The 27,665-nt window shown below is 38.2% G+C and overlaps 1 protein-coding gene across 6 annotated transcripts; it reads left to right on the top strand.

The window, feature by feature from the left end:
* The first annotated feature begins 1,333 nt into the window (after positions 1 to 1,333).
* On the top strand, positions 1,334 to 27,013 carry cfap20dc (CFAP20 domain containing). Of its 6 annotated transcripts, none has more exons than XM_086199441.1 (17): positions 1,335 to 1,763; positions 1,905 to 1,994; positions 2,725 to 2,818; positions 2,907 to 2,979; positions 4,696 to 4,810; positions 5,316 to 5,454; positions 6,500 to 6,643; positions 8,494 to 8,630; positions 8,734 to 8,830; positions 9,361 to 9,387; positions 9,476 to 9,601; positions 11,263 to 11,501; positions 16,234 to 16,557; positions 18,682 to 18,918; positions 22,648 to 22,709; positions 25,541 to 25,635; positions 26,400 to 27,013. In XM_086199441.1, the coding sequence occupies exons 1-17, from the start codon at positions 1,743 to 1,745 to the stop codon at positions 26,516 to 26,518; spliced, it is 2,139 nt and encodes a 712-aa protein (XP_086055567.1). In that variant the 5' UTR covers positions 1,335 to 1,742; the 3' UTR covers positions 26,519 to 27,013. The 6 variants fall into 6 exon arrangements, with proteins under 6 accessions (XP_086055568.1, XP_086055569.1, XP_086055567.1 ...); XM_086199439.1 differs by having other exon boundaries at positions 9,271 to 9,387; XM_086199438.1 differs by having other exon boundaries at positions 9,268 to 9,387.
* Positions 27,014 to 27,665: the final 652 nt, after the last annotated feature.

The raw sequence follows: 27,665 nt of genomic DNA, 5'->3' as shown, positions 1-27,665 counted from the left end.
TAGTATTGTGTTGTTTCTGGCTCAATACCACAAACGATGCACCTAAACGGATATCTCAACCAGAATTGAAAATATCAGTCCTTATTTACTCTCCCTGATGCCAGTGAAAGCCCGGGCGAAGTTTGTAGTCCCACGGGAAAAAAAAATTGTTGTGGTAATAGCCCTGAGAATAAGTGAACAGAGAACAAATTTCAAACATAAAAAGAAAAAAAACAACAACTCAGAACTCCTCCATAAGCTTGTCCGAAGTCATCCAAGTGACCAAGCCTTGACAAAGCAAGTTGTTTTTTTAAAAAAAAAACTTTCCTGACTAAATGTTTTATAGCCTTACTTCAACTGTTTGGGAGATGACTACAACACTTTGAAACTCAGGATGTAAAAACATCACTTAACAATGACCGAATTTTCATTTTTTGAGGTGAACTATGCCCCTGATATCAAGAGGCCTCATGACATGTTCTTCCACACAAATTTGTACTAGAACATTTCTAACTTTCACTTTTGTTCTACTTGTAACTCTTCCTCGCTCCCTGTCGTGATGAAGATCCGTGACTGACAACTGAATACAGCAGAGGAAAGGGGCTGCAGGAGAATTCATGCTGTTGGAGGGGGAACCCTGCTAATGACATCTGTGCACCTCCCGTAACCGTCAGTCGCAGGCTTGCATAGACATGAATGTAACACGAGGTTCAAGAGATGTCAGGAGCAAGGAGATACAACTAACCATCAGGCTCTTGTCTGTCTCGAAAATGAGGACTAACAAAGTCCAGTGTAGGGCTTAAGGACATTTAATGAGTGAGACTTAATGTCAGTAAGTCAGGAACCACCATGTTTTATGCCTGTGAATAAATGTGACATTGTGACATGATATTTTACACTGAACATTTCTTATTTTAGTAGAGATACAGACTCAAAAGTCGTATAGCCAAGTCTAGTAGTCTATATGATCTAACTGCAAATCCCACACAGGTTTCCCCTACAGTGGAAGAACTGTAAGTATTTTCTGGCTGATTTTACCCCATCAACTTTTAGGGATAGCAGATATTTATATCCTTCATAGTATTTCTTTCACACAAACTGTGGGTATACCTCTTATTACAGAAACAAACTCATTTTAATTTGCTGGTCCGCCTAATAAATGCGTGTCTGTTGTTAATGAAGCGTTTGGCTCAGGGATTGAAGCTAAAGCTAGAAAGCTTCTTATGGTCACATCAGTTAAAAAACGCTAAGAGCAAATGAGAGGTGAGCCATCTTCATTTTTAACATCTCTGGTTCCTAGTTTACCGGTTGCTTAAGTAGCGTCTGGTTACCATGGAGACGAGTGCTGCGTTCGCTAAACTGCTGTCAAACAACCTCTCGGTTACTTATTTGACCTTTACATGAGATAGCTTTACATTTTGACGAAAACGCTCAATATATAATAATAAAGGTGGAATAAACAGCCAAGCCTTCTCTCCAGCAACGGACACCGCTTGCAGACCGCAGGACACAAACTTGCATCAAAATTCGACAATGTATTTTCCTTCAGCAGAATTTAGTGCTTTAGACTTTAGTGGAGTATCCGAATAATATAACATTAATATGACTCAATGTTTTGGTCTGAGCACGCGCCTTCGTCATTAATTTCAACGGTGAAGACCTCGAGCCTTCGAACGGCGACACGTCCAAACGTCAAATAGAGCCTCAACAAATTCTTGTTAAAATACTGGTAAATACACAGCGTGACAGCTGATAAAAAAAAAATGTTCAAGAATAATTATCAGGTAAAGTGAAACCTCCTGCTCTTTAAAACTGCCCCCTCGTAATAACTTGTTCTAACTACGGACGCGCTAACATTATGAAAGCGTTAGCTTGTTGTAACGTTTGCTGATAGGGGTTGTAATAGTGTAGATTGTGTCTTGCAGGGTGGAGCTGTGGTTGAGGTCTTCAGTGCCCAAGGAAAAGATCCTGTAGCAAAATGGAAACTCTGTGGAAGCCAGGCAAACATACACAAAGTGAGTTTACAGAGTGTTTCACCCCTAACACTTGAAGGTTGGCACCAGCTACATCTCAACAGTGACGGTCTTATGGCTAAATGCTAACAAGTCCCGGGTGAGACTGTGCGTCAGACGTTGAATATTTCACACTAACGTTTATAGTTCTCCTACACAGTTCAGCCCTAGGAATGCAAATAACTGTTAATACTTTACCCAATAGTTTTTTTCTTTGATTTACTGTACAGAGCTTTTCCAATAACTATTACAACAGTATAGACAAGTTTAAAGGTATCCGTTATGAATCATAATGGAGGTAAAAGTCTTAAATAATCGGATGGTGCCTCTAGAAAGTCCAGCACTGAGTTTGGGCTAAGGGGTCTGGGATCTGAGGTCTGGGGTTTTAGATGATAGAACAGCTGGGAAAACTGGGATCAGGGTTAGCCTTTTGATAGGGTCTAGATGAGATCACTTTATGATTGGATTGTAGGTTTTGCAACATCATACAAGCCATGAGCCTGTCCCTCAAACAACAGGTACTGCAGTACTGGTTTCTTGAATACTGCTAACAATGACAATGTTTTCCATGTATCCTCCAGTTACTGACATTTTAAGTCAAACTATCTCTACCTCAAACATCGTATTTGCTCACATAAAACAGTGATTTGCACTCATTCAGAGGATTTAGACTAACACACACAGGACTGTCCGTTCTTAACAAGGCCTCTCCTGTGTTGTGCCTGTTTTCTAGGATTTTAACAAAGAAATCAAGGGGTTTGTTTACTCTCTGGAGGGGAGCAGTCAGAGAGTGAAGATGCAGCTACCAGAGAATGGAAAAATGTCTCGTAAGTCATTGGTACCCACTTTATACATGTTTAATATTAGCAAAATTATCAGTGTTGATTTGTGATGTGATTTGTGTTTTATCCTTAGTTGGTCTTCTGCAAAGATTCTTAGTTCTTCAAGTGAATATTCCCCCGGGCAAAGACTTTTCAATTGAGCTTGTGTAAGTACAGCAGTCACATTTAAGAAAACGTGACAACTTACATTTAACAACTTTTCTTGTGGGGATGAAAGATATTTTGCCAATATCTAGTACGCTGGTACTTTAACAGCTGATTTGACAAATAGCTGATGGGATATAATCTGTAAAAACACGTTATTGATATAATTCCTTTTTCTACTGACTGAAGAAGCATGTACACATTGTGAATTTGAAAAAGTAGAACATTTTCCCTTTAACTCCAAAACATTTGGAAAAGCCAATCACTCTTACCGATGTGTTAAAACATTGATGATGACATGCTGATAATATCATTGGATCCCTTCTTTGTTGAATCCTGTGGTTTGTAATAAATTATTCATTCATGGTTCATAAATAAAAAAAAAATCATAATACTCACTTACCACCATTATCATTAATTGATTAAATTAACCATGTTTTGCACAAGAGAGCAGTATGATATCCATCCATCCATTTTCTATTCTATACCACTTATCCATTAAGGGTCATGGGGGGTGGGGGGGTGGAGCCTATTCCAGCCTATTCTGTCTGTGCAGGGCCATCAGGAGCAATTAGGGAGGCAGTGTCTTGCTTAAGAATACTTGGACATGGTCACTGGGCGAAGTGAGGTTCGAACCAGTGACCCTTCAGTTTCTAGACGGCCACTCTACCTCTGAGCCATGCCACCCCCAGCAGTATTATATCACATTGTAAAGCACAGACGATAATTCCACGGTGAATCACTTCTTATATCTTGTATGCTCTGTTTCTTCGTTGTTTTCCTGGAGCTACCTGCAAATGTGAAGGGCGTGATTTTTTTCAGTGCTTTTATGCCATTGCTTGAATAAGCATTATTAATTAGCAACTGAAAGATTCCTTTGGTATTAAGATGGCTTTTATTCTGACAGCCTTGGCTCATTCAGCAAGGTTGAATATAAGACTCGAGGGAGACTGTTTCTCTGTTATCAGTGTTATTTAATCAATAAAACAGATTATTTGCAATCATTTGAAGATTTTAACTGGACTCAAATGTCCATGTTTGAAATGTTGTTACTGTTAACGACTGTTACCAGACAGTGTGCAGGGTGGCAACGGCTACTTTCAGCACCCCCCCCCCCCCCCCAAAAAAAAGTAATATTCACTCATTTGTGCACTTTTAAAACATTTTTTAGCAAGCATTTCATTGATCGGCCCCTCTTTTTGAGTCCACAAACCCCAGTCTTGCCAGATTGGGCCTTTCCTCCCCAACATTAAATCACTTTTTAGCGAGAAAAGAAGAAGCATTGAGCGATTTACATAATTACACAGAGCTACATGCATTTAGGTGTTAATTCACATATTGACCTTATTGATTAATCAGTTTTCCTGCAAAATATAGGGTTTGATAATCCCAGGACCCCCCTGCTGTAGCCATGGCCACCCCCAGACCCCAACATACATGAACGCTAATTTAGACTTTAAGTTGTAGGAGCCGTAGAAAATGAATACTCAGTCAGAAATTTAAGGAATGAATTATAGATTATTTTCTTATTGCTCATATACCACATCATTTTAAGAATCTGAGGACATGTAAATTGTCCTCTATGTGTATGTATATTTGTGTGTGTCTGTGTGTTTGTGTGATGGTGCATGTCATAAGGCCCGGGAGGAAGTCTGTGGTCACGATGACCTTGACACACCCCTGGTTGATTCATATTCTGTCCCATTGATAACGAACAGGATAACTGACATGGGACACCTGAAAAGAAGACTTTACTTATCAACTGTGTATCGGGAGTTCTCTGCCACAGTTTTGCATGCAAAAATTCCTTTGATAGGATTACATCGAAATATTGTGAGTATCTGTCTCATGCTTGTCATTATTTTTAGCTTTGTACCTTTTTATCATTCGTCGTCTGATTTTACATTGACCCGTATCTCAAATCACACCTTCAAAAACAACAACAAAACAGCGTGTAGTCTGTTTTAATGGAAATCTGGTGTGGTTCAAACACCGGCGGGATTCGTTTGAGTACAAAGGATTATGGACTGTTCAAATATGAACAATAACATGGAACAGGATGTTTGCCACTAGACATCTGGGCCAAAGCATTTACATTTTTCAGCCCTAATTTTTTGACTGATAAGAGAAATTCTAGTTGGCGCATTTTCTCTGCTTCCTTGTACAAACCCTTTAGTAAATGTATTTTTCGTATTTAGTCTTGACTTTAGCACTTAACTTTAATCTATAAATGGGCTTGTACATAGAAACGTTCCATTTGATTCAGACTAGTCAGATTGTGAAAGCACTCTTAAGGATTCTTTTGTTTAAGTTTTACCTTTTTATCCTCTTTTATTAGTGGTCTACTTGGTGTATTGACCTTGTGTCATTCACCAGAGATCTGTTCAACGATGCAGAGTTTTTAACGCTGGATGGCATCAGTTTGTTTGCTACCTGTAAAGTCCGGAGAGTCTTCACCATGAAAACTGAGTTTAGAGGTATGTTAGATGATGGTAAGATAATTGACCACATAAAGAAAAAAGCTTTATTATGTTTGTCATGTGTAGAGGAAGGTAAGAGGAGACAGGACTCAAAGAAAATAGGTTTACTTTTCCTAACAAAGGGTTGGATAGAAGATAATTGGCGGGCAAAAGAATAGAAACAATAAACTATTAGGACACAACAAAGGGTTACCTGAATAGACCTGAAACAACAGAGGATCTGACAGACAGCAGGACAGATGGCTGAGGAGGAGGACTCACAATATAGTGAGTTTGCCACTGTGTAGTGGTATCACACTGTATAGGGTATTATACCCAATATACTTGACTCAAACAATAATGAGAAAATAAATAATGTGCAGCCAATGGTAACTAACCAAGCACTATACCCCATCATCCATCTCACTTGAAATAATCCTTGAGCTCCCTATATGTTCCTCTGGATTGAAATTCCTAGATAGTGAGGATGGAGTTGTGAATAAAGATACAGCCAACGAGAATGTTTGCATGTGCTCAATTCTCCACTGTTGTTCTGGTTTTTGCACCTATTGTGAAAATGACCATATTCCATCTAAGCTTCTTGCAAGAGGACACAAACCACTTTAAAACCCCAGACTCCAGATGCTTATTGCCAATATACTATTTCTTGAACAATACAAGGATATTAATGTGCATGTAAATGAAACCGCTGGGAAAAGACATGGCTGATTAGCTGACTCATCACCAGTGAAGATATTATACTGGCAGAAGAAAAGAAGAATAGAAACTGACTAAACCAGTCTGAAACAGCAGTTAAGCATCCAAACGGGTCTCCTGAAAAGTTAACCACACACATTTACCTTTTCTTTTTCGTGAGACACTTTAAGTATGAGTGATTACAGAAGACATACAATTCTGTCATCACCATTTAAGAAAGAATTGAGTTTGTGTGTTTCAAGAGAGAGAGCTGATGCATCTTTGTCATTCAGTGCTTCTAAGTAGATCAAAATGTTACTATCTTAAGATTTTGGATTAACTGAAGATGGTTCTCATTTGAATCTAGATATGTTTCTCAGCAGTGGAGATGACCTCAAGTATTTGATCCCGCTCAGTTGCCAGTTGCCTAAGGACGTAATCCATGTATATCAGGTTCTGAATAGGGACACTTTGATGGATTTGAAGACAGCTTGTATGAAGGTTGCTGAAGGTAAGCATAAACTACTGGGTTCTGGGTGAAATAATAAATGAAATTAACAGAAAATTAAGAGAAAAACTTGGTTGTTTATACATGGTAGTTTATACACAAACACTTTAGTTACTTCAGTTCACAATGTAAGCAAAGTAAACCACAGTGTTGGTTACATCAAAATCTGTGTGCACAGAGTTTATTAAGAAATGGTTTACCGAAAGAGAGTAAAAGCTCGTACTTTATCTTTGCAGAATTGCACCTCTACAAACTTTATGAGAATCCTTCCAGAAAAATGGAGAGTGTCATGGCAGAATGCTCATGATTTTGGAAAGATATGTTCTTAGAAATCACATGCGGTACAAAGACACTGTGGATTTGAAAGTCACTTAAATTAAGTTTACTCAAAGTGTAAATTACAAGGGATATACAATTCACCCATGAAATAGTTGATGGAAGAGGATCATGCACGAGGGGAACTGTTTGTCTGCAGAGAGGCGGTGATGATCATTTATTTTCTGAGTATGACATTCCTATGGATTCATTTGCGCCTCACCTGTACTCGGAGAGCTACAATTATCTCCCCATATATAAAGACATGCACCAGTGATCCAGTTTCACTGCCTCTGTGGCCTTTTTTATCAGCAACTATTTATTTGCTCTGACAGCTGTCTAAGTCATGTTGATTCAACTGCCCATAGAAGGGAGTGGCGACCACATACAAGAAATAGCTCATCCTACTTAGCATCATTAGCATAACACTCCTAATCATAATGAAAATGACTGCTATTAAAGTAGACATCCAGTTTAACTGTGACAGCAACCTGTCCGAAACTGTTAGAGATGATTTACAGTGGTGTTCATGGAGCAAGAAACAAAAACTGTAGTCAGTCCTACAGTTGCCTGGTGTAGTTAGATGAGCCTCTATTGCCAGCACAGCAGTCATCAGCTAACTCTGATAGTGCCAAGTAGCTGTGCATCATCCCTGTGCATCGTCCCTGTCAGAAATGAATATGAAACACCTTTATCGTCATAAATGTTACATACATATATCTTTACAAATCCTGAGTGGGAAAACGGTTGCAAACAAAAAGAAGAAGGGCGAAGAATGCAAACTATCATTCAATTTTTAGTTTATACGCACAATGTTATTCCTGCAAACTTTGGAAAAGACCACAAATATTTTATCATTCCCTTCAATAGTCAGTCACAATCTTTGCTCAAAGTATTTCTGAGTCCATTATATGTTTTTTTGTTTTCCCTTAATGTTACCAGACAATACATCATTTTCCTTCAAGCAGAAGCAGATTAGATCATGAAAATATCTCCATCCATCCATCTCCAGTTTTAAAGTAGCCATGACGGCCTTTGGAGTGTCTCAGTGTACACTTGTAGTTTTTGTATATCATCTGTATAGTCCTCTAATCATGGAAAAAATATCCTGAAGTGCATGATATTCAGACATACGTGTGCTAAAAGTACTTTATTCACAATAAAAAGGTCTAAAGTATCTTGAAAAGAGCTTTTTTGAAGAGAAAATGCTGGCTCTGAATCCTTCACTTAACTGGGTTCAAGATGAAGCAGAAATCCAAGTGGCTACTCTTTAATATCTATAATCATGAAGCGCTTTCATGGTTCTAACACACAACAGGTTGATTATACAACCTTTTATAAACATTGATCATGAACATGGTTTAATTTAGTGTATATGAGAAAATAGCTAAAAGTTGCAGCTCCACTTGACACATCATTGGATTAAGGAGCTTTGTTTCTCTGTAAGTCAGGCATTCTCTCTACTTTCAATAAATGATTTCACCAAAACTGTGATCAGTAATGGCCAGTGAATTATCACAAAAAAAATCTCATTACAGGTTGTGATCAGTCTGCTTTGCCTAGACCTGTTCATCAAAGAGCTATTCCTGAGACAGCCATGGGCTCCAGGACTCCAGGACCACCTCCTCAAACTGGAAGGAAAAGCGTTGGAGCCTTAGATGGAAGGGAGAGAAATGTACGCACCCTTTATTCATAAGATATTGTGAATCTCAAAATAATTCTTTGAATGATTTGGATCATATTATCACATGCTTTGCAACCTGTATGTTGTGTCACAGGACAACTTGCTGGGTAAAGCTAACAAAACAGCAGGGAAAAAGAACAACTTGACAGAGAAATTATCCATTGAAGATCCCTCACACCTTCAACGTGAGGGTAAGATGGAGTGTTACATTGATTTTGTTGTCTGCATCTCAGTTATAGAAGTTTTATTTCTTTATTTCTATTTTTATTTCTCTTTATTTTATTTTTATTTTCTTTATTTCTTTTTTTCTTCTTCTTAAGAGTGAGTGCTTTTAATAATTCTTAGAATATGTGATGGAAAATGCAATCATATATGAATATTCTCCCAAGAACTTAATGATAACTTTTACAATTGATTATACAATACTGTTTTAGCATGGCTGAATTTAAAATTGAAAGATTACAATTTCTTAATTCAGAAAAATATAATGGTGCCAATGAAAGTAAGATGCTGAATGTCCTTATTAGTGGGGATTTTCATGCTCTATATTCAGTTCACAGATATCCTTCTGGCACGCTTTAATAACATTGTATTACAGAGCCTTTCTAATGTTGAAATTATTGTACAGTAGGAATATCTGGCAATTTACAGCCAAATCCCCCAAAAGAAAGTGTCTGTGATGAGCAAGGATGTGAGAATAAACCTCGGTTCTCAAGTGCAGCAAGAGCAAGATCAGCAGCATCAGCAGGTAAACTGAGTTCTTTGCATTTCTTATTCCATGTGTATGCTAGAATGCAGTCCATACAGTAACTATGGTGTTTGATTCTGGTTAACAGTCTGTCCAGATGTGGCTCCCGGTGGCCACATTAAGAGGACTCCGACCAGGGGGCCTCCATCTCATAGACAAGAGGCCAGGCAACAACCACTGACCCTAACAGGATGGACAGGGCCGCCACTGGCAGGTGAAGTCCTCATCAGGCTTCAGATAGGACCCCCCCACCCCCATTACAATCTGTAAAAGCGCAGTGAAATCATTTGAAAGGGAGTAATATGTATGTGGAATGATATTGATCTGCTCTCCATGTTTTACCAAGTAGACCCTTTATACTTCAGAATAAGACATGTTTTCTCCCATTAATTTTAATTTTGTTTTCAGTTTCATGAATTTTAAAAAGCATTGGTTTTGTTCCCCTCTTCAAATATTGCGTCAACCATGTCAAGGCCATTTGCAGAATTTTTTGGTAGAACTCCAATTTTCCCACTACACACACACACACACACACACACACACACACACACACACACACACACACACACACACACACACATGCACACTCTCCGACATCCACATTGTCCTGCACAATATGTGTGAATGTGTTCTGAAAGCTCATTTATAGATGTTTCTACAGTAAGCTCCTTTGCTGTGGCACTTCTCACAGATGAAAAGTAGTTAGTTCATTAATGGTAATGTGGCACATTAAATAAAAGTCAGAGTGACATCTCCCGGGCCCAGGGTCTGCCACACAGTGGGCAATTACAGAAAGTGATTATACTGTCAAGAGGTTGAAATTTGCTCACTCACTCATAGCGAGAGAGGTGCCCCCATGTTTGATCTTAGGCCTGCCAGACAGTTGCAGATGTACGAACCCGTTTTTAAGGCGTAATCCTATCACAACGTGCACATAATAACATGGGATGTATGTGTGAACAGACGTCTAAAACTACATTCTGTCCTCTGAAGGAGTGCTGAATGACCGATGATGACCGAGGTAGTCAATAATCCAATATGGAAAGTGAAACAGGAAGTAAACATTTTAGAATGCAATTTATATTTAGATGCTTATAAAACCCCCTGTTGCTGAAGAAAATCTGCCAAGGTGTGAAAGAGATTTTAAGATAAAAGATAAGACATAGATAAAAATAAGATGGAAAAAAACTGCCAACAATCCAGTTTGGCTGTCCCAGGATATTAGCAACAGTAATCCAAAACATTTAATTAATGGAGATTAATCACTTAACACTGAACAAAATAGATCTGCATTTGAATTTTTTCCACTATACTTTCACTGACAGCAATGTATCGAGCTGGCTGCCTCAGCCAAAATAGACAAACTCAACACAAAGTCATTTTCAGATATTTGTGTGAAACATGCCTGAGCCGTTGGGTCCCTGTCAGACTCTGACTATGCTCTCTAAAATGTATATATGTGGATCTTTAATATTTCTTATATGCACACATGATTGCATGCAACTTTTAGAGACTTAATGACTGAAAATGTTTGATTTTAGATAGTGAAAAAAGTTTAAATTACTCTGGCGTTATGACAATGATCTTGTCTAATTAGCTTATTCATCCTAAAATACTTAATCATCTGTATTAGAGATTGTTCACTCAAAGCCCCTGATGCTCATTGAATCTTCAACCCTTAATTTTTACTCTGCTTGGGTTCAGACCATGAAAAGTGTTGATTATTCTGTCTTGTTATATATTTTTGTACTTAACTTGAGTATAGCCTCAGTGCATTTATGAAAAGCAGAGACTCTCTCCCACCCTCTCCATCCGACCAGCCTCAGTGCATTTATGAAAAGCAGAGACTCTCTCCCACCCTCTCCATCCGACCAGGTTTGTGTCCTGACCTGGAGGTCCGGAGCTGCTGGGAGAATAATGAGGAGCCTGAGCTCCAGCTCCCTCTGCAAGAGGAGGTCTTCACTTTCTCATCACAGCCTCACTCACCTAGAGGAGGGCAAGCCCAGGGTGACCAAGACAAGATGGAGCTGGGAGAGGATCAGTTTCAGAGCAAAAGAGGGAAGCGGTATGAAGCCCAGCCTAAAGATGACTTCATCGGTAGTGAAAGTGATGAGGTATGTTTGCTCTGCAGAGACACATGCACACATTACATGTGTCAGGTCATGTGGCCTTGACACATGAATTGTTGCATGACGTGCTAACTATTTCTACTTCTTCATGAAATGACTTCTCTATTTTAGCAGTGACTAATTTATTGGATCAACAGTCTAATTTAATCTTAATTCAGCAGTAAAGACTCAAAGAGTCATTAGTCTAGATTACCAGAATAAACTGCAGGTATAATCTTGCTATTTCAGTCAGCATTCTCTATTCCTCGTGCACCAAGCTTGGCCTGTTATAGTTTTCTTTCATGTATAACAATATACAATATTGTGCTACTATATGCATTTCTGCATTAATTAAACATTGATTTCACTTTTTCCTCAAGAACATTTCCATTTGTTTGTTGTATTTCAGTTCTTACTTTAAAAATGGCAGTAGTGTTTTCATCATCTGATCCTTTTTTAATGGTTCTGAGAATTACAATCAAGAATAATTTTCTTTATTCTGAGGGGAGACTGGAAATTAATCAACATTGAACTATGATTTTAAAGATGACTATCTTCAAAGAAATGCTAGTACATTTTACCTATTTCGACCTTTATAATAAGTCTAATAAGTCATATGCAAGTAACACATTTTGTGGTGCAGATGATTAGTTAATCCTTGACAACATTTTTAAATTAATCAAGAAAATTGCACAGACAAACTAAAAAATGTGAAAAATAAATAAAAACGGGCATATGCTATGCTGCCTCAATTTAATTAGGGTTAGTTTTAAATGTGTTGTGTCTGTTATGTGATTTACTGATTTCCATCTATAGAATAAACAGAACCAATACATTTGTCATTGCTTCAGTATTTTCAAATGAAAAAAATAAATGTCACAGTGAATTATTAACTGTGACATTTTATTAAAACACTAATATGCATTAAGTTATCAGAGGAGGCTATTCCAGTGTTTACAACAGTAGCCTCAATAAATGCGTATGAGCGACTAGGGTTGCCATGTTTACATCTTGATGGATGATGTCCTTTAATTTTGAATTTTGGCGCTATAAGTCTGCTCTTTGTCTCCTGCATAGTTTTATCAACGTCTTCATTTTTTATACATTTTTAACAACAGTTAAAAATATCATTTATATAGTCGGTTACTCTCTCTGTACACACTTATAAAAACTCAACCTGTTTGAATCTGAGAAATGCTCTGATAGCCTGAGATGATGTTGAGAAAACCTAGATTAAAAGTTGAAGGGCACATCAGATAGCACATCAAGGACAGTGAAAGAGATACTTTTTTTTTTATTCAGTGTTTGTTAAATCTGACTGGACTTCTTCCTTGGCCCATGTTGACCCTCCAGCTGAATATTTTCCCTCCTTTTTTTTGTTGTTGTTGTAATCCTACTAACAGTCAGATAAACAAATAAAGAGAGGCAGGGTAATCACACTGAGAGTGTTGGATGGGTAAAGCAGCACGTTTTCAAATCAGCAAATTGATCGAGGGCTAGGCAGTATTCAACATAATTCGGTAAAAGCAGGAAAACACAATTTTCATTCATTTTGAATAAAACTACCGGCAGTAGGAAGGGCAGTTTTATGTTTCCAGGCTGCAAACATACAACATTTCTATGAGATGGTTATTTTGAAAGTGACTATAAAGTGACAAGAATCACACTTGTTTTTAACATCCAGAGCACACAATGGCTATTAGTATGTCCTGTATTTAAACACATCTTATTTTAAGTACAAAATACACTGCAACCAGCAGCAGCACACAGACATGTTTCTCTGAGATCAATTTTATGATGTGGGTTATTGAGCAAGGCTACGTGTGGAGGTGCACAAGCTGCATTGTACTCCATGTGTGTGGAAAACATAGTGCGCCGCAGAGTGCCTGGAGATACTGTTAACCTCTTCCCACCGGGCAGAGCTAGACAAAATAATTGAAATGTAATAGATTACACTAGATAATCAGCTGATGGTCAAACTGGCCAAAATATGACTGACTTAGAATGGCTGAATGAAAAAATATTGGAAGTATTTATTTTGACTGATATTACACCTGCAGTATTATCCACAATATTGGACAGTGTAATTGTTTTTGTGTCATTAACATTTTAATAGAAAAACTTCTTGAAATGATTATTGTGGATTTTTTGGGGGGATCTGTATTAAACAAAGATGTTTTTCGTGTGCAGAACACGATTTGGACGCTGAGATAAATGCAAATATCTATATAAAGAAATATGTTGCATTTTGAAGCTTGTGTCCTGCAGTTAAAAACAAATGTGCATATTCATATACTCTGGAATTTCCAGTGAGTGCATGATGGCATTAGAAGAATTTAAATGTAGTAATTACAGTTTCATCTCTGCAAAAAAACGTATCTGTGTGCGTTGATACATGTGTGGAAGGGAGCATGACTTTTCTACAGATATCAAGGATGGAGCCTTTTGGTTTCTCTTCTTTTAACTTTTCTGTTCTTTGGCTTACATAAATCGTTTGTGTTCTACCCAGTGAAATAGTTTTGTGTGAATTATTTGTGCTGCCCTCTTGACCAGAACTTTCTTGAAGAAGAAATCATGTATCTCTACCATAAAATAAAATAAACATCAGTCCAAATGCTGACTGTAACACAAGGTATGACCTAAGCTTCCTAAATCTGAGCTTTCACTTGTTAAGTCACAATATTTTACCATCAAAATCAAGAGGCACTGGGGTTATCTGGTTGACCTGTTAGATTTTCAGTCATTTGTGGCAGATTTTTCATTTCTCAACTTTGAGCAATGTCATCTTTCAAGGTGTTGCATCAGGTTCATGCAATTCTTTTGAGCCTACATTTGTTTTTAAACATAGAGAGAAATATTAAAAGCAGAAGAAGGCAATGATCTTTTAGTGTATTGTACCTACTTTCAAACGTAGAAGGCACAAAGGCACATTGTAAACTGTACCGCATTATGAGGTAAACGCAATTATTGTTGAAATAGCTGAAGCGGAAGAACAATCAAGTATGCAGTTCTTGAGTCAAATACACTTGAACACAGATGTAAGCGCAACCATGTATTGCAACATGTCTTCAATACACAAACTCAATAATACATACGGTTCATTGTTTATTCACTTGAACTTGAAATGAAAATGGTAAAGTATAAGAAAGGAAAATGCTGGTGACATACGGAGCAGATGAGCTGAAAGCGCCAAGGTCTTACAGTATTCTTTCACCAGAAACAAGGCTCGCCCCAAATAGAGAAAGCGGTGAGAAGAAACCAAGTCTTGTAGTGGTGAATAAAGTTCACTATTGTTACCCTCTATAAGTAAAAAAGGTTTGATACTTATTACTTATAATGACTTATTACCTTTGTCTTGACATTTCTGGTCAGTGGGAATCTCATGATAAAACGTGCAATGTAGATTTGTACTCTTAAGTCCCTTTATAGGTACACATACACATGCTCATATAATCCAGTTTTTCATTACATTTTTGACCAGATCCAGAAAGGTCGCCGTTCTATTTTATTTTGATTACTGAGGTGGTAGTGGGTGTTGGTGTGTTGAACATTTTTCCTAATATTCAAACCTTTTTATGTTTGAGTATTATATGTACCTTAATAGGATGCTATGACTATAACCTCAATAATAAAATGTAGCCAATATAATGCTTCTCTAACTGCATCAGTCTAAATGGAACACTATGCGTACAAAGCCAGATTTTATTGCAGATGTCTTGTATTTGATCATATTAAGCTCCTAATGAAGTGGCTAGTGAGTTTACAATCAAGAGATGAATTCACTTGTTCCAAATCTCTTGTACAGTAGTGTCATCACATCGACAGTGTTTGTTAGTGTTATTGTTATGTACCAAGACTATAGCATTCTCTAATATGGCCAAAACATTGCTCTCTCCTAAATGTGCTTGCATTGCACTTAAGCTGATGTTGGTGTGCAGGTTTAGATGATGCCGGTCAGTTAGTACATAAGTGTTAGCATGCAGCCAGAGTAGGTCTTGCTACTGGAGTGTATTGTTACCATTTGAATCATTAGTAACTTGTGTGAATCCACAGCTGCTATCCTGAGTGAAGAGTGAAGAGGAAGGCTGCAAACTATAGAGAGGCAGTTTTAATGCCTGTAAGGGAAAGAAAAGTATTTGCTATTCAAAAGAAAGGTTTTCAAAAAGTGGAGTGTTCCTTTAATATTTAGAAGAATATGCGGTGTGTTACGTAACCAGAAGGCCACAAGTTATGATCATTGTTACTTTGCTGATGGAACTACACCCTTAATACTGTACATTTCACTTGAAGATGATACACTGTTCTGTGTGTGTGTATGTGTGTATGTGTGTGTGTGTGTGTGTGTGTGTGTGTGTGTGTGTGTGTGCGCGTGTATATATATATATATATATATATATATATATATATATATTTATATATATATGTATGGAGCGTTAACTTTGTATTTGAAAGTTTAAGAGTAGCATTTTATTAAAGAGAATATCATTAGCCCCTTTAAAAATAAATTAAGGTTCCAACATCATCTTAATTCAAGTGTCATCTTGGCATCTCATTAACATGTTTCATTAAACACTTCAATCTAAAGGGCAGAGAACAACATAAAAGTTACTCAGCTAAAATAAGAAATGCTGGAAATAGTCTACCATACACTCTTGGATCATGCTGAGCCGTCTTGTTTTCAGTGTGTTCTACAATCATTTTTCAGTTTTAATTTATGTCGTTTTTGTTTTTCTTCTAGGATGAGAGCACCACTTTACTCTGTCAAAGAACGACTTCCAAATATCCTGATTCAACTTTAGACATCGATCCTGAATATCCTTACTCCGATCAGCTATCACTAAGCCACCTCTCTCCAGCTTCCACCAGTGCCCATACACAATCCCCAACCAGTGGGAGATCAGGGAATGCTGGGATGGTCCCAGAACGCTGTCTCTCACCCTGTGGAAGCAGACAGGACCTCAGGTGTGGAGCAGATTTGGTGGACCAGGTTCTGAGTGGGATCCACAGTGTATCACTGTCCAAGAGACAACAGTTAGAAAGGGATGACTCTGAACTGCACAAGGTATCCAAGGGACTGCTTCCAGTTTTAATAACCTTCAGACCTCTGAATGTTTCTGTGACATAGACTAGCAGGTAACCTAGTGTAATTTTAAGTTCCTACGATAATCAGATGAATGGTTATTAACTGTTAATCCTCATGCGTTTAGGTTTACCCACAACCTTTTTAAAAAGCAACAGCTAAAAGACTCCCTCAATGGTTAGTTTTATATTCTTAACAAGATCCTCAAATCCCCTCAACTGACTCTACAAGGAGCAGCGACTCTATTTTGAGTCCCTCACAGATGACGAAGCCTCTCACTCCCTCCCTGAGGGCGATGCTAGCCACCCTCCTGAGAAGACTTTTGCATCCAATATATGCATTTTCAGGTTCATACATAAGTGCGCTATCCTCTGAACAAGCCAGCTGCAGGCATGATGCTAATAGTAATACATGATAGAAAACAGATGTGAGGAGAGAAAAAAAAACAAAATTTAAGACAACTTAATACATATGTTATAATATGCATATGCATAACACTTAAATATGACAGAATTTAAAAGGACAGAAAAATCTTTAGTACTTACTCATGTTAAACAGTTATAGGAGGAGCTGTGGAGAAGGACGGCGTCTCACTGCAAGCAGACGGAAAGGCAGGCAGGCCAACTGTTTATAGGTTGTTGTTGGTGGGAACAGCTGAGGGGAGGAGATTCAAGTAGCCTGCCTGAGCTAACATTTACACATCATTTACATTAACATATGAAGATACATAAACATTATCTCACCAAATCATTAAAAAAAAATCCCAGAAATACTGAAAACAAGCAAACAACACATAGATTATAATAACAGAATGTAGCAATGCAAACAAAGCTCACATTGTTAGTCTCCATGAGACTCAGACAAGGTTCCATTGTTCAGCTCCTCTAGACTCATCATGTTGCAGTCAGAAGACGAACAGTAGAATTCTTTCTGGCACCAGGCAATGCTTGTTTTCTCTTTTCCTCTTTCTAAATTAGTGACACTTATTGTTGTTTTTGTGGTTGTAAGCTGTAGTGCCAAAACAAAGGGTTGTCTGTTCTCGCAAAAATATTACAAACACAGCAAACATGGAAACGGATATCAGCTCTTTTTAAGTGATACATAATTCATTTTACATCAATTATATGATCAATATAAGATCAAATAACTTTACTTGCACAGTTACAAGATGCACTACTTGGATCAAGAGACTGTAGTGTGGATGAGATTGATTGTAGTCCTGAAGTCAAGAAGAACTTTGCAGACCTTTTTAGCCACTTTTGTCCCTGAGTTTGGATTTATGACCCCAAATTATAGCTGAATCTGAGCTGCTCTCATAAATCTCTGCAGGCAGCTCTTAATACATTCTTCCCAGCACCAACAAAAAGCAGACAAAATGTGGTGACTGGTGATAAAAATGTATTGGAAAATCTTCAATATCTCAAATTTATTGTTTTACAGTTATAAGTATCTTAGATCTGGCTTTAAGATACTATTCTGTCAAGCTTTCTCCAGGTAATGTCTGATCATTGCTTATTTGGGCCTAAGGAGGTCTGTAATGCCATGTAGAGAAGGATAAAGAGGTGGACCCTGTTGGTGGTGCGGGAATCCAGGACCAGATGATGTTCAACTGGATTGATCAAAAGGCCTGTGAAGGGAGAGCTGTCACTCAGCTCTTCCTCTCTGTGTTTACACAACTCACTACTGCATCAGTGCAGTTTCTGACAACTGATTCGTGCCAACTCCAGTAGGAAGCCTGCAGTCAAGCCTTTGATTGAAAGGTTGTCAGAGAAATATGACAAGGAGTTTGTTTCCCTCCCTGCAGCCCTGGTTTATTGACTCCCATTGATTCAGCATCCAGACAACTCCAGGCCTGCTTGCACTTTGTCAGACAAATCCAGTTAAAGCAGTACTCTGCTAAATGAATGCATCCACTGTTAAATGACATTTCCTGGGAGGGTCAAACAATGGCCAACATCCAGTGTCCAGTCTGGGAACATCATTTGCAACTTTACTGGTCACACTGACAGCTTTGTGGATTGAGTTTGTGTGTGTTACGCTGTCTAAATAAAAGGTCTTGTCATTGCTTCCATATGATAATGCTTCCTTTTCCTAATCATTTTAAAGGAGGAAGACAAGACACTGCATCCAGTTGAATCCAGTGATTATGACTCAATACCTGACAACAATCTGCCATCGCATGGTGTTCATGATGAGGAGCTTCAAATGCTAGCAAGCCTGAAAAGACAGCAGGAAGAAGATGAATCTAGGGACTCGAGCCTCAACGCATCCCAGCTTCACAACTGTGATGTTAGCATCAGCATGAGCAGTGACGACAACTCTACCTGGACCCACGTCTCCATGGTTTGTACTTGGTGTTTTATCTTTGAGTTTTCAAGTACGTAAGTTGACCCTCTTTCTGTCTCCCATGTGGAATGCTTCGAGTGACCCTGATTGATCCTCACTCATGGTAATTTCCATTTCAAACCCCTAGCTTGTGCCACAGTGAAGCTGTAACACACCTCATTCTCCAGTGTGTTTTCTGAATTACAAAGGACGATATGGAGATAGAAACATTTTAATTGGCCTCTTGCAGCTTTTAAAAGTACACCGGCATAATAACTGAGGTTTCCCCAATGACTTAAAATTATTTAGGTCATTGAAATTATCCCCTGAAGTCCTTTTTTTAAAATTTAAAGATAGTATAGTTTTGCTCATGGCTGTTGAAGGTCATTTGGATCTATTGTCCATTAGCATAAGCACATTTCACCATGGCAGAGAGAACACAGGCCTGCCTGGCCCCTACTGGCTCCTGGGTATGATCCCCAGTGAGTACAGTCGATGCTCACGTTATAAGCCTGTTACCATCTCTGTACATAGGTGCCCGGTAATATACTGAGATTCAACTAGAGCACAATGAATAGTGGTATTACCACAGGGATTATCATTTCATGCTTCTTGCTTTTTGTTTTGTTTTTTTGAAGGCATAGCGATGCGGCCACCATTAAAATCAGGTTCTCTGTAGGGACCTGATTCCCACATGGACTGGACAAGATTTACTTATCAAACGCTTTGGTAGTGATGTAATTTGAATCAGCTCTGGAGCACTAAATATACATATGACAACAGCACCACCATCAGCATATTAAGAAAAGGCTTGTCATGTTACCATCTGGTGTGTGTATATAAGTAAAGTGAAAGAAACTGAAGGAAAGACTGAACAGGAGGTTGTCATGGGACCTACTTCAGGAGAACAGTTCCTCTCTGGTTCTAGGAGTTCTCGTCTCACGCTGGCATCTCTCGTCCCCGGATACTGTCAGACTCCAGTGTAGCTGCTGCTGTTTCTGTTGTTGTACCAGATGTAACTTGAAACACTAAAAAAATAAAGAAAAAAAACAAAGTCATCATTCTACACTGCATAGTGGTGTGAATCTAGATTTTGCACACCTCGACTGGAGTCATGTCAGAGTTCTTTCAGATGGACCACAACATAGCATTACAGCAACAGAAATGAAGTCAAACTTGGTAAAACTACAGGTCTTAAATGTAGAACCTTCACTCCATCTTGATTTTAGAGTTTTTCCTCTTTCATAGAGAATGGTTTAATAGCCAATTTTGAATCTTGATGGAATGGTTATGAAGCTTGGATCATATCATTTTTATCATGAAGTGGACTTTCTCACTGCTAAGTGCTGATGAGTGTTTTTCATTTAATTCCAGAACTTGCTGCGTAACTATTATTCAGTTATCAGTCTGTCTCAGATAGCAAGAATAATTTCAGATTTAGATCTTATTTGTTATCTATCCTCAGCATGACCACCTGTAATGAGGGTATATTATTTGAAAAAAAATCATGAATTTGAATCGGTTTACCCCCTTGAGGATCAGTCACTGTTTTACTAGTTGATCATTAGTTCCTGAGGAGAGTGAGCAGACAACCACTCAGAAAACTTATATTGAGATCAACATAGTCAAACTTCTGTGGAAGAGAGGAGCAGTGAATCTCTCTGCACCTTGTTTACTTTTCCTTTCACATCTAAATTAGATAAATCCACTAGTAGTCATGTCTTCATTTGGAACACCGGCATCGAACCAGGTTACCACAAGGACATCTAATAAATGTTTAATGTCTGTTTTCAGATACAAGCTTCTCTGAAGTGCAAGGCTGAACCCATGATGTTTCTTCTATGAGTGTGCAAGCAAAGAAAAAAACATAGGGTCCTACTATTTCCCCAATCCTGTAAACAAGGTTGTAATATCTCATTTGATTGTCAAAATTAGATAAGGAAAACTACCACCATAGTGTGCTACTTATCCACTGACCATTACTTGAAAACAGCCTTTTGAGTAAGTTGGATTTTAAAACAAGTGATGTAGCAACAGTTTCTTTGGTTGGCAGTCAGATGAGTGTACTGAGCAGCAGTAGTTTTTCTGCTAATTTTGATGTATCCATAAGTCAAATAGAAGCAGAAATGATTGATTATAAATAAAAATGAACATCTCGTGCTTTGTTGTACCTCGTGTGTAGTGAGTTGTTCCAGGTTCTTCTTGGATGCTGCACATTTGGTTTTACCATCACACTGACTGGCTGCTGCTGTATTAACACTGACCTTTTGCAATTAGATTAGGAGGTGCTGTCACTTCAAAATTAGTAATGCACTACTACCAGCAGATGTGCTTTTTTTTTTTTTACATCAAAGCATTGCCTTTGATACTGTTGTTAATGCAAGTTTAAATGGCCGTTTAATGCGGCAGCTTTAATATTACAGATAAAAATACAAAAATGGCTCCAACCTTCCCAAAAGTATTCACACCATCTACTTCCACCTAACTCGTCATCATCATCAGTAACTTACCTGCAGAATACCACAGGCTACAATTTTTCAAGAGTGTTACATAAATAAGGCAAAGGAATCTGCTGATACTTGGAACTAAGTTGAGTAAAAACACAGAGCACAGCCTCAACATGACTGCCTCTGCATCAAAGTCTTGTAATGTAATAGCCTTTAAACAGGCGCTAGGCTTAAATAGCCTCCCGAGGCCATAATATGGTCCTTAGCTTTGACAAGACAAAGAGGGTAATGAACTTGTATTTCCTGCAGATGAAGAGCACTCTTCACTGAATTTGAGACCGTTCTTATCTTCTAATATTTTACCGGTTCTTACAGCTCACAAAAAAATCAGAGTTACTATTGTTTTAAATGGTCCAGATCATACATTTAACAGCAGGTTTTTACTGGCAATGGTCACGTTGAAATTTCTGAACAAATTTTTGCAATTTCCTGCTTTTTCTTGCTTTGCTTTGAAATGACTTGCCTGATAGAGGGAGAGTATCATTGTGACCATTCATATAACTAACCAGTCATGTGACAGATGGAGGGTGGCGTATTTTGAATTTGGAACAGAGGTTCTGGAAAATGAATATATTCCAGCATTATTGAAATTTATTTTTGAGAAAACATAATGACCTGCATTTGATCTCATCAGTCAATAAGTATAATTAGGATAATTCCTCTTCATAACTACCATTTCAGTATTATTCTTGAGCTGGTGTTTCTCCGGGTCTGCACCCATGCAGAGTTTCTCAACACTCTGGACATTGGGCTCTCAACATGTTCCTAACACTCATTCCGCTGATTGACTTCTCCTCCTCAGCAGTGTTACATTTATTCCCAGATGAGCTTAGAAACAGATAGAAAAACACATTTTTGCATTGAGGGTGCGACCATGTGTTGTTGATGTATTCTAATTAAAGAAGCAGGTGTGCAGTGGTGACAGCATGCCCTGTGAGTGACACTTGTGTATCACTTCTGTTGAGAGACAACCATCATTTGTCAGCCCGTCGAGCTGCAGCGGTAGCGTTGTTGTGATGAACATGATAGCCCTCATTCCTGAGCTGTGATAAATGCAGAGTTCCCACTGAATCTGACAAACATTTTGATCTTAATCTGAAGCCAGTGCAAAGAAAGCGTTCGATGCCTCAACAGAACACCACATATCCTTTTAAACACGGCAATCATATGTTTAATATTTCTTTGCATTGAAGCATCTTTAACAACCTGTTTTTTTCTTTACCGTCTTTTATGGATCTAGCCTGCCTATCAGGGTCAACACTATCAGAAGGAAATGAACCCCCTCCGAGACTCAAACCCCAGGTGAGCAAACACCACATGGTGTAATGATAGTTTTATCCGAACAAATAATCTCTTACGCTTCGTTCTCTGTGATTATGTTTGGCAGCTTATACAGGAAACACTCCCTGATAAGCAAGCAGATGCTAACTGTCTGCAGAATTAAAGCTAAATGTCAGATTTGCAGACAGGAGCTTATCTCACTCACAGCGTCTGCAAATATAATGAGCATCTTTTCATGTGAGTGCTGTTGTCAGTTTCACAAGTATACATTAATTTATCATTGTTTTATTATTTTACCTTTTACTGCTGATAGTCATCATGTCATGATAGCACTATCCTTCACAGACCAAACCGACATTGTGAAGGCAATGGTCGGTTTTTGCGCAGCAGAAGTCTCAGTACCTCATAATTCGAAAGCAGCCATATCTGTTTTTCCTCTTTTACGTATTTGATTCTATTGTTGTAGTTGTGAAGGCCAAGTGAAAAAAAAAAAGTTTTATGTTACTCTGAGTTTGCTTTTGTGATGTCTTTAAAAGAGAGCCTACCTCTGGGAGGCAAGTTTAATGTTGATGTTCTCTGCTGGGGTACCTGCCGTGCTATCATCAGTTATACAAGATGACACGTTAACGCTGCTTTGCATCTAATAGCATGAAGAGTCAACGAGCACCAACAAGGAACAGCTTGTGTCTCTCACAGTACAGCTTGAGTTGTTTGAACTGAAATTAGTCTGGAACATGACAAGTTTGGAACCCTGTAATTGATGTTTTTCTGTAGCATGATGACATGCAACTTTCTGTCTTGATGATGATGCATTTTTGACTGAAAGCGATGCAAAGATGGTCGGGTTCGCCAGATGGCTACAATGTGTAAAGAATCCTGAACAGAACCAGCGCTAGAATCTCTCTGTTGGTAGAAAAGGTGTCCGAGTGAGCTCAGGGTAGTATTCAAGCTGGCAGAGAGGCACCTGAAGAGCCAACATAGTAGCCTATAGATGAGTCCAGTTATCCTGAGGATGGTTCTGGAGATCCTGTATTCACTGCTAATATCTTCTGGGTCTAGTCTGGGTTCATCTCCATCTCTGGTGGATCACATAGAAGTGTTATGCGGGTGTATTTCTTTGAGCTGGTTGAATATCCAGAAGGGTTTCGCTTTTTAACCCAAATAATTATTGCTGTTCCTCTCTCCAGCTTGCCTCCCACTACCACTACTATTGACATTGCACCTAGAAGCAGTCCATGATTTACATATTGACGAGCAGCTACAATTAATTCACTACTTTTTTAGACGTTGCCCAACTGAGAGTGTTTTATGTGTATCCTGGCTGTACTGCGAGGCGTCCTTGCTGTTGGGGGCAACAGCTCTTGAGAGCTTAAATGCTCCTGTTGCTCTGTTTTACAATAAAGAGTGTTTTACAATATCAAGTATTGTGAGTAAACAGTACAACATCCAGTGTGCTAAACTGAGTGGCCCTGATATTATTTGTAAAGTTTGATTTAATACACCTCCTCTTTGTGCTTTAATGTTTGCAGTAAATAATTAAATCATTCAAATGAACGTTTACTTTGAAATCTAAGAATTTATTAACTCACAAAGTGCCATGTATTCATTTTAAGTCCAGTTTGCTGTTTTGTTGGAAAACTGCAAAGAGATCCCTCAATAGTGTCAATAACTAATGCACCACATTGCTGTTTGGCATATAGTCAAAAGAGTATAAGCGGATTAAATGCCCTTTTTAATTGAATAAAATCAGAGCCTCAGTTGAGAATATATATTAAATCCCACTGCATGAATTTAAAGGTGAAAATATTTCAAATCCATGCTAAAATGTGTGGAAATATCTACTTTTAATATCAATGGTTTGTGTTTTTTGCATCACGTTTGGCATTTTAATGGGCTTGATTTAATTTACAGTAACCATAGTGCTTAATCATCTATGTATAGAAATCTACTTTGATTATCAAATTGAACGGCATCATCAATCATCACTCTTCTTGCTGATGAGACAGACATGATGACACCAACATCTGAACCGCCTGCCATCAGTTGAATATTAAACAGAAGAAGGTTACGGTTCCTCATTAAATATGCTATCATGTGCTTTTATGAGATGCCTTGTCCAGAGGCAAAATATGTAAATGGAATGTTGCATCGCCTGAAATGATTCTACATTGTTTAAAAGAATGAATCTGTGCAGTACTGGCAAGAAAAAAAAAATGAAACTGTATTACTTTAATTTGTAGCTGGTTTTCCTCTGAGAAGATCAGTTTGTATGGAAAAAAATTAAATCTTTCAGGCACGGTCAAATATTGCAGGTAAAACTATGAATCTATGTGTGACCAAGGACGTTGGATATCTGGCAACAGGGACTTGAGTATTAAAGTGGAACTTCACCCAAATAATGTATTGTGCTTCTCAAGTACTCACAAATACTGTCTTGAGCTCCCAAAATGTTTTCTCACTAATGCATCACTTGTTTGAGTGTTGAAAGAACTGGCCATTTGGAACTAGCTTGAGGCTAATGACCCATAACCACCATCTACAAAGAGCAGGATCCAGAAGTGCCAGTTATAACTACTACCCTTCGGGTTCAGTACCACAGTGAACTAGCCCCGCCTAGAACCTGCAGTACTGTAGTTAGCTCACTTTTTCTACTGCTAGCTTCAAGCTAAATGTTGTGGCCAGCTTTTTCTACTTTATGGAAACCTTAACAAGTGATGTAGCAGTAAAATAATACATTTGTGAGCTTAAGACTCTCATTTATGTGTACTTGAAACATACTTTCTGCAGTAATAGGATGGTGAAAATAGTAGGATGTGTTGACATGACTCTGTTCCTTGATGGTCTTGTCCTAGGGACTGGATGGATGTGCTCAGCCCTCCCATCATACCCACCAGCCAGCAGAGAATGCCAGACAACACAGAGAAACATAGTGAAGCCCCAATCAAAGGTACAGTTACCTTCTTAATTTGGTTTGTTTTGCCCCCACTTGTATCCTTTTAAAGTCCAGGATCCAGTAGGCATTGACACTAATTGCGGATGGAGCTAATGGAACCATTCACTGACATCAGAAATGCCAGTGAATGCACACAGCATGATGGGAAGAGCTCATGAAACTGTAATTAAGGGTAAAAAAGAAAAACCCATGAGAGTAAAGCTCTCTGTCCTCCACATAACTCCATAGGTCAGAAGTGACAGGCTCATTACAGGTCCGTACCCCCTAGACGCGTCGACAAGGTTAATTGATGGAACCTTTCCAGTTTACAACATCGTTTCTAAACCTCTCACACAATGTGTCTTATAATTAGTTTTCATTATCGTCGCAAAAGTTCTGATAAGATAAAATGTTCCTCCTGGAGCATTCCTTAACCTTTTTAGCATTTAACTGCCTGTCAATTTAACAGCTAAAATCTTGTGCTTCAAAGTAGCGGGGGATTACAGGGAATCTCTTTACAGCTTCATAATGTCGTAGAGAGCTGGTGCGTCTTTGGTTTTGATTGATGAGCAGAAAGAAAAAAAAAAAGGTTGAAAACTTTTCAAGCCACCTGAGTTTGAAGGTCAAACCACTATCAATGCCTCTCAGCAGGGAGAGAGAGGAGCAGCCCTGTAGAAAATACAATATACATTTTAGATTTATTGTCTTTGGCGTCCGTTGATTTGAAGTGCTCTTGTAATTTTATCGGCTTTCATCGTGGTTTTCTTGCTTCACTGCAGGAGGAGACGAGCCACTGCCTGAAAAAGAGAACGAGGCCGAGTATTTAAATCTGCTCTATGATCATTGCCTCCACTGCTATTTTGATCCAAAAACGGGGAAGTACTATGAACTGGCTTGATTCAAAGCTCATGAGAATCACAATTAATAAATCAGAAGACATTGACAGCGGATGAATGGCTGCAGTCTCTTTGTAGGCCAAGTATATTGATCAGTGATGAATAATCTTGCTCTCAACAAGCTTTTCATGTTGCTGCTTCAGTGTTTAAGAAGCTAGCACGAGCTTTGTGTCACCAGAAGTCATTTGGATTTGGAAGTGAGTCGATATCAATAAGTCATAGATGAGCTTTTTTGCAAAAACTGAGTTGATTTATTAGCAGTTGCACATCTGTTTTTGCTTCTAATGTCATTTGAAAGTCTTCTGAAAGAACATCCTGAGCGTCATCCTACTCACATGAACTTTATTTTGAATTCGTTTTTTGTCATTTACTCTTTCTATTCATCATTTGTGTAAAATAGCAATTGATGTGTGTGTTAATATATATGGCCTTTATTAAATTTGAAGATGTCTCCATTTGTTTCATTGGAGTTTAATTAAAGTTGCCTTGTCAGCTCAGATGTATTTTCGCCTGTTTTTATTGTCAAAGCCTGGAATTGTATTTGAAATATTGAGTATTAAAATAGTTTTCGTACTAATTGCTTTCAGAATTGAAACTGTAACTCTTTTTTTGTTCCCACATGAATATGACAAGTAAAAACCAAACAAGCTCGTGAATATTAATCATTTTAATACAGAGGATTATCAGAACCAAACCATTATCTGTTCTGGTTAATATGCAGAGAAACAACTGATGAGGATGATGAAGATGATGGTAGTGAAGATCAAATATGAAGATATTAGACATTTTATTAAGTTTTTGTCATAAAAGCTATGTGGATCCACAGCAGTTCAGTTGGATTGACTCAGACTGTCAGCTGTCTGGAACATTTGTCAGTTGTTCCGTATGAATTATTTGCAGTGGTGGTACATAGCTTAGTATTAACAAGTACTTCGTACAATGTCAAGGTACTTGCATATTTGTATTTATCATTGATAAGGACCTATCAGTTACTAGGCTGTGAATACAAGGAAGCTTTATATATTCCATAGAAAACATTGCAAAAGCTGGTGATGATGTACTCCGTATGAATATGATGCCAGCCAACGTCAAGATGACAACGTCACGGAGAATGTGTTCTTTTGCTTGTCATATCCTCGTAAACTGGAT

The sequence above is a fragment of the Aulostomus chinensis genome, chromosome 3 (assembly GCF_037954235.1).
Source record: "Aulostomus chinensis isolate RoL2024-O1b breed Wild chromosome 3, RoL_Achi_v1.0, whole genome shotgun sequence".
Taxonomy (NCBI): domain Eukaryota; kingdom Metazoa; phylum Chordata; class Actinopteri; order Syngnathiformes; family Aulostomidae; genus Aulostomus; species Aulostomus chinensis.
Note: the sequence above shows the minus strand (reverse complement) of the source record. Positions and strands in the feature narration are given on the sequence as shown.

Coding starts and splice junctions, on each gene's coding strand:
- cfap20dc (XM_086199438.1), top strand. CDS start 1,743: ATGTTCAAGAATAATTATCAG. Junction 5,455..6,499: donor CATGAAAACTGAGTTTAGAG/GTATGTTAGATG, acceptor ATTTGAATCTAG/ATATGTTTCTCAGCAGTGGA. Junction 22,710..25,540: donor CTCCGAGACTCAAACCCCAG/GTGAGCAAACAC, acceptor GTCTTGTCCTAG/GGACTGGATGGATGTGCTCA.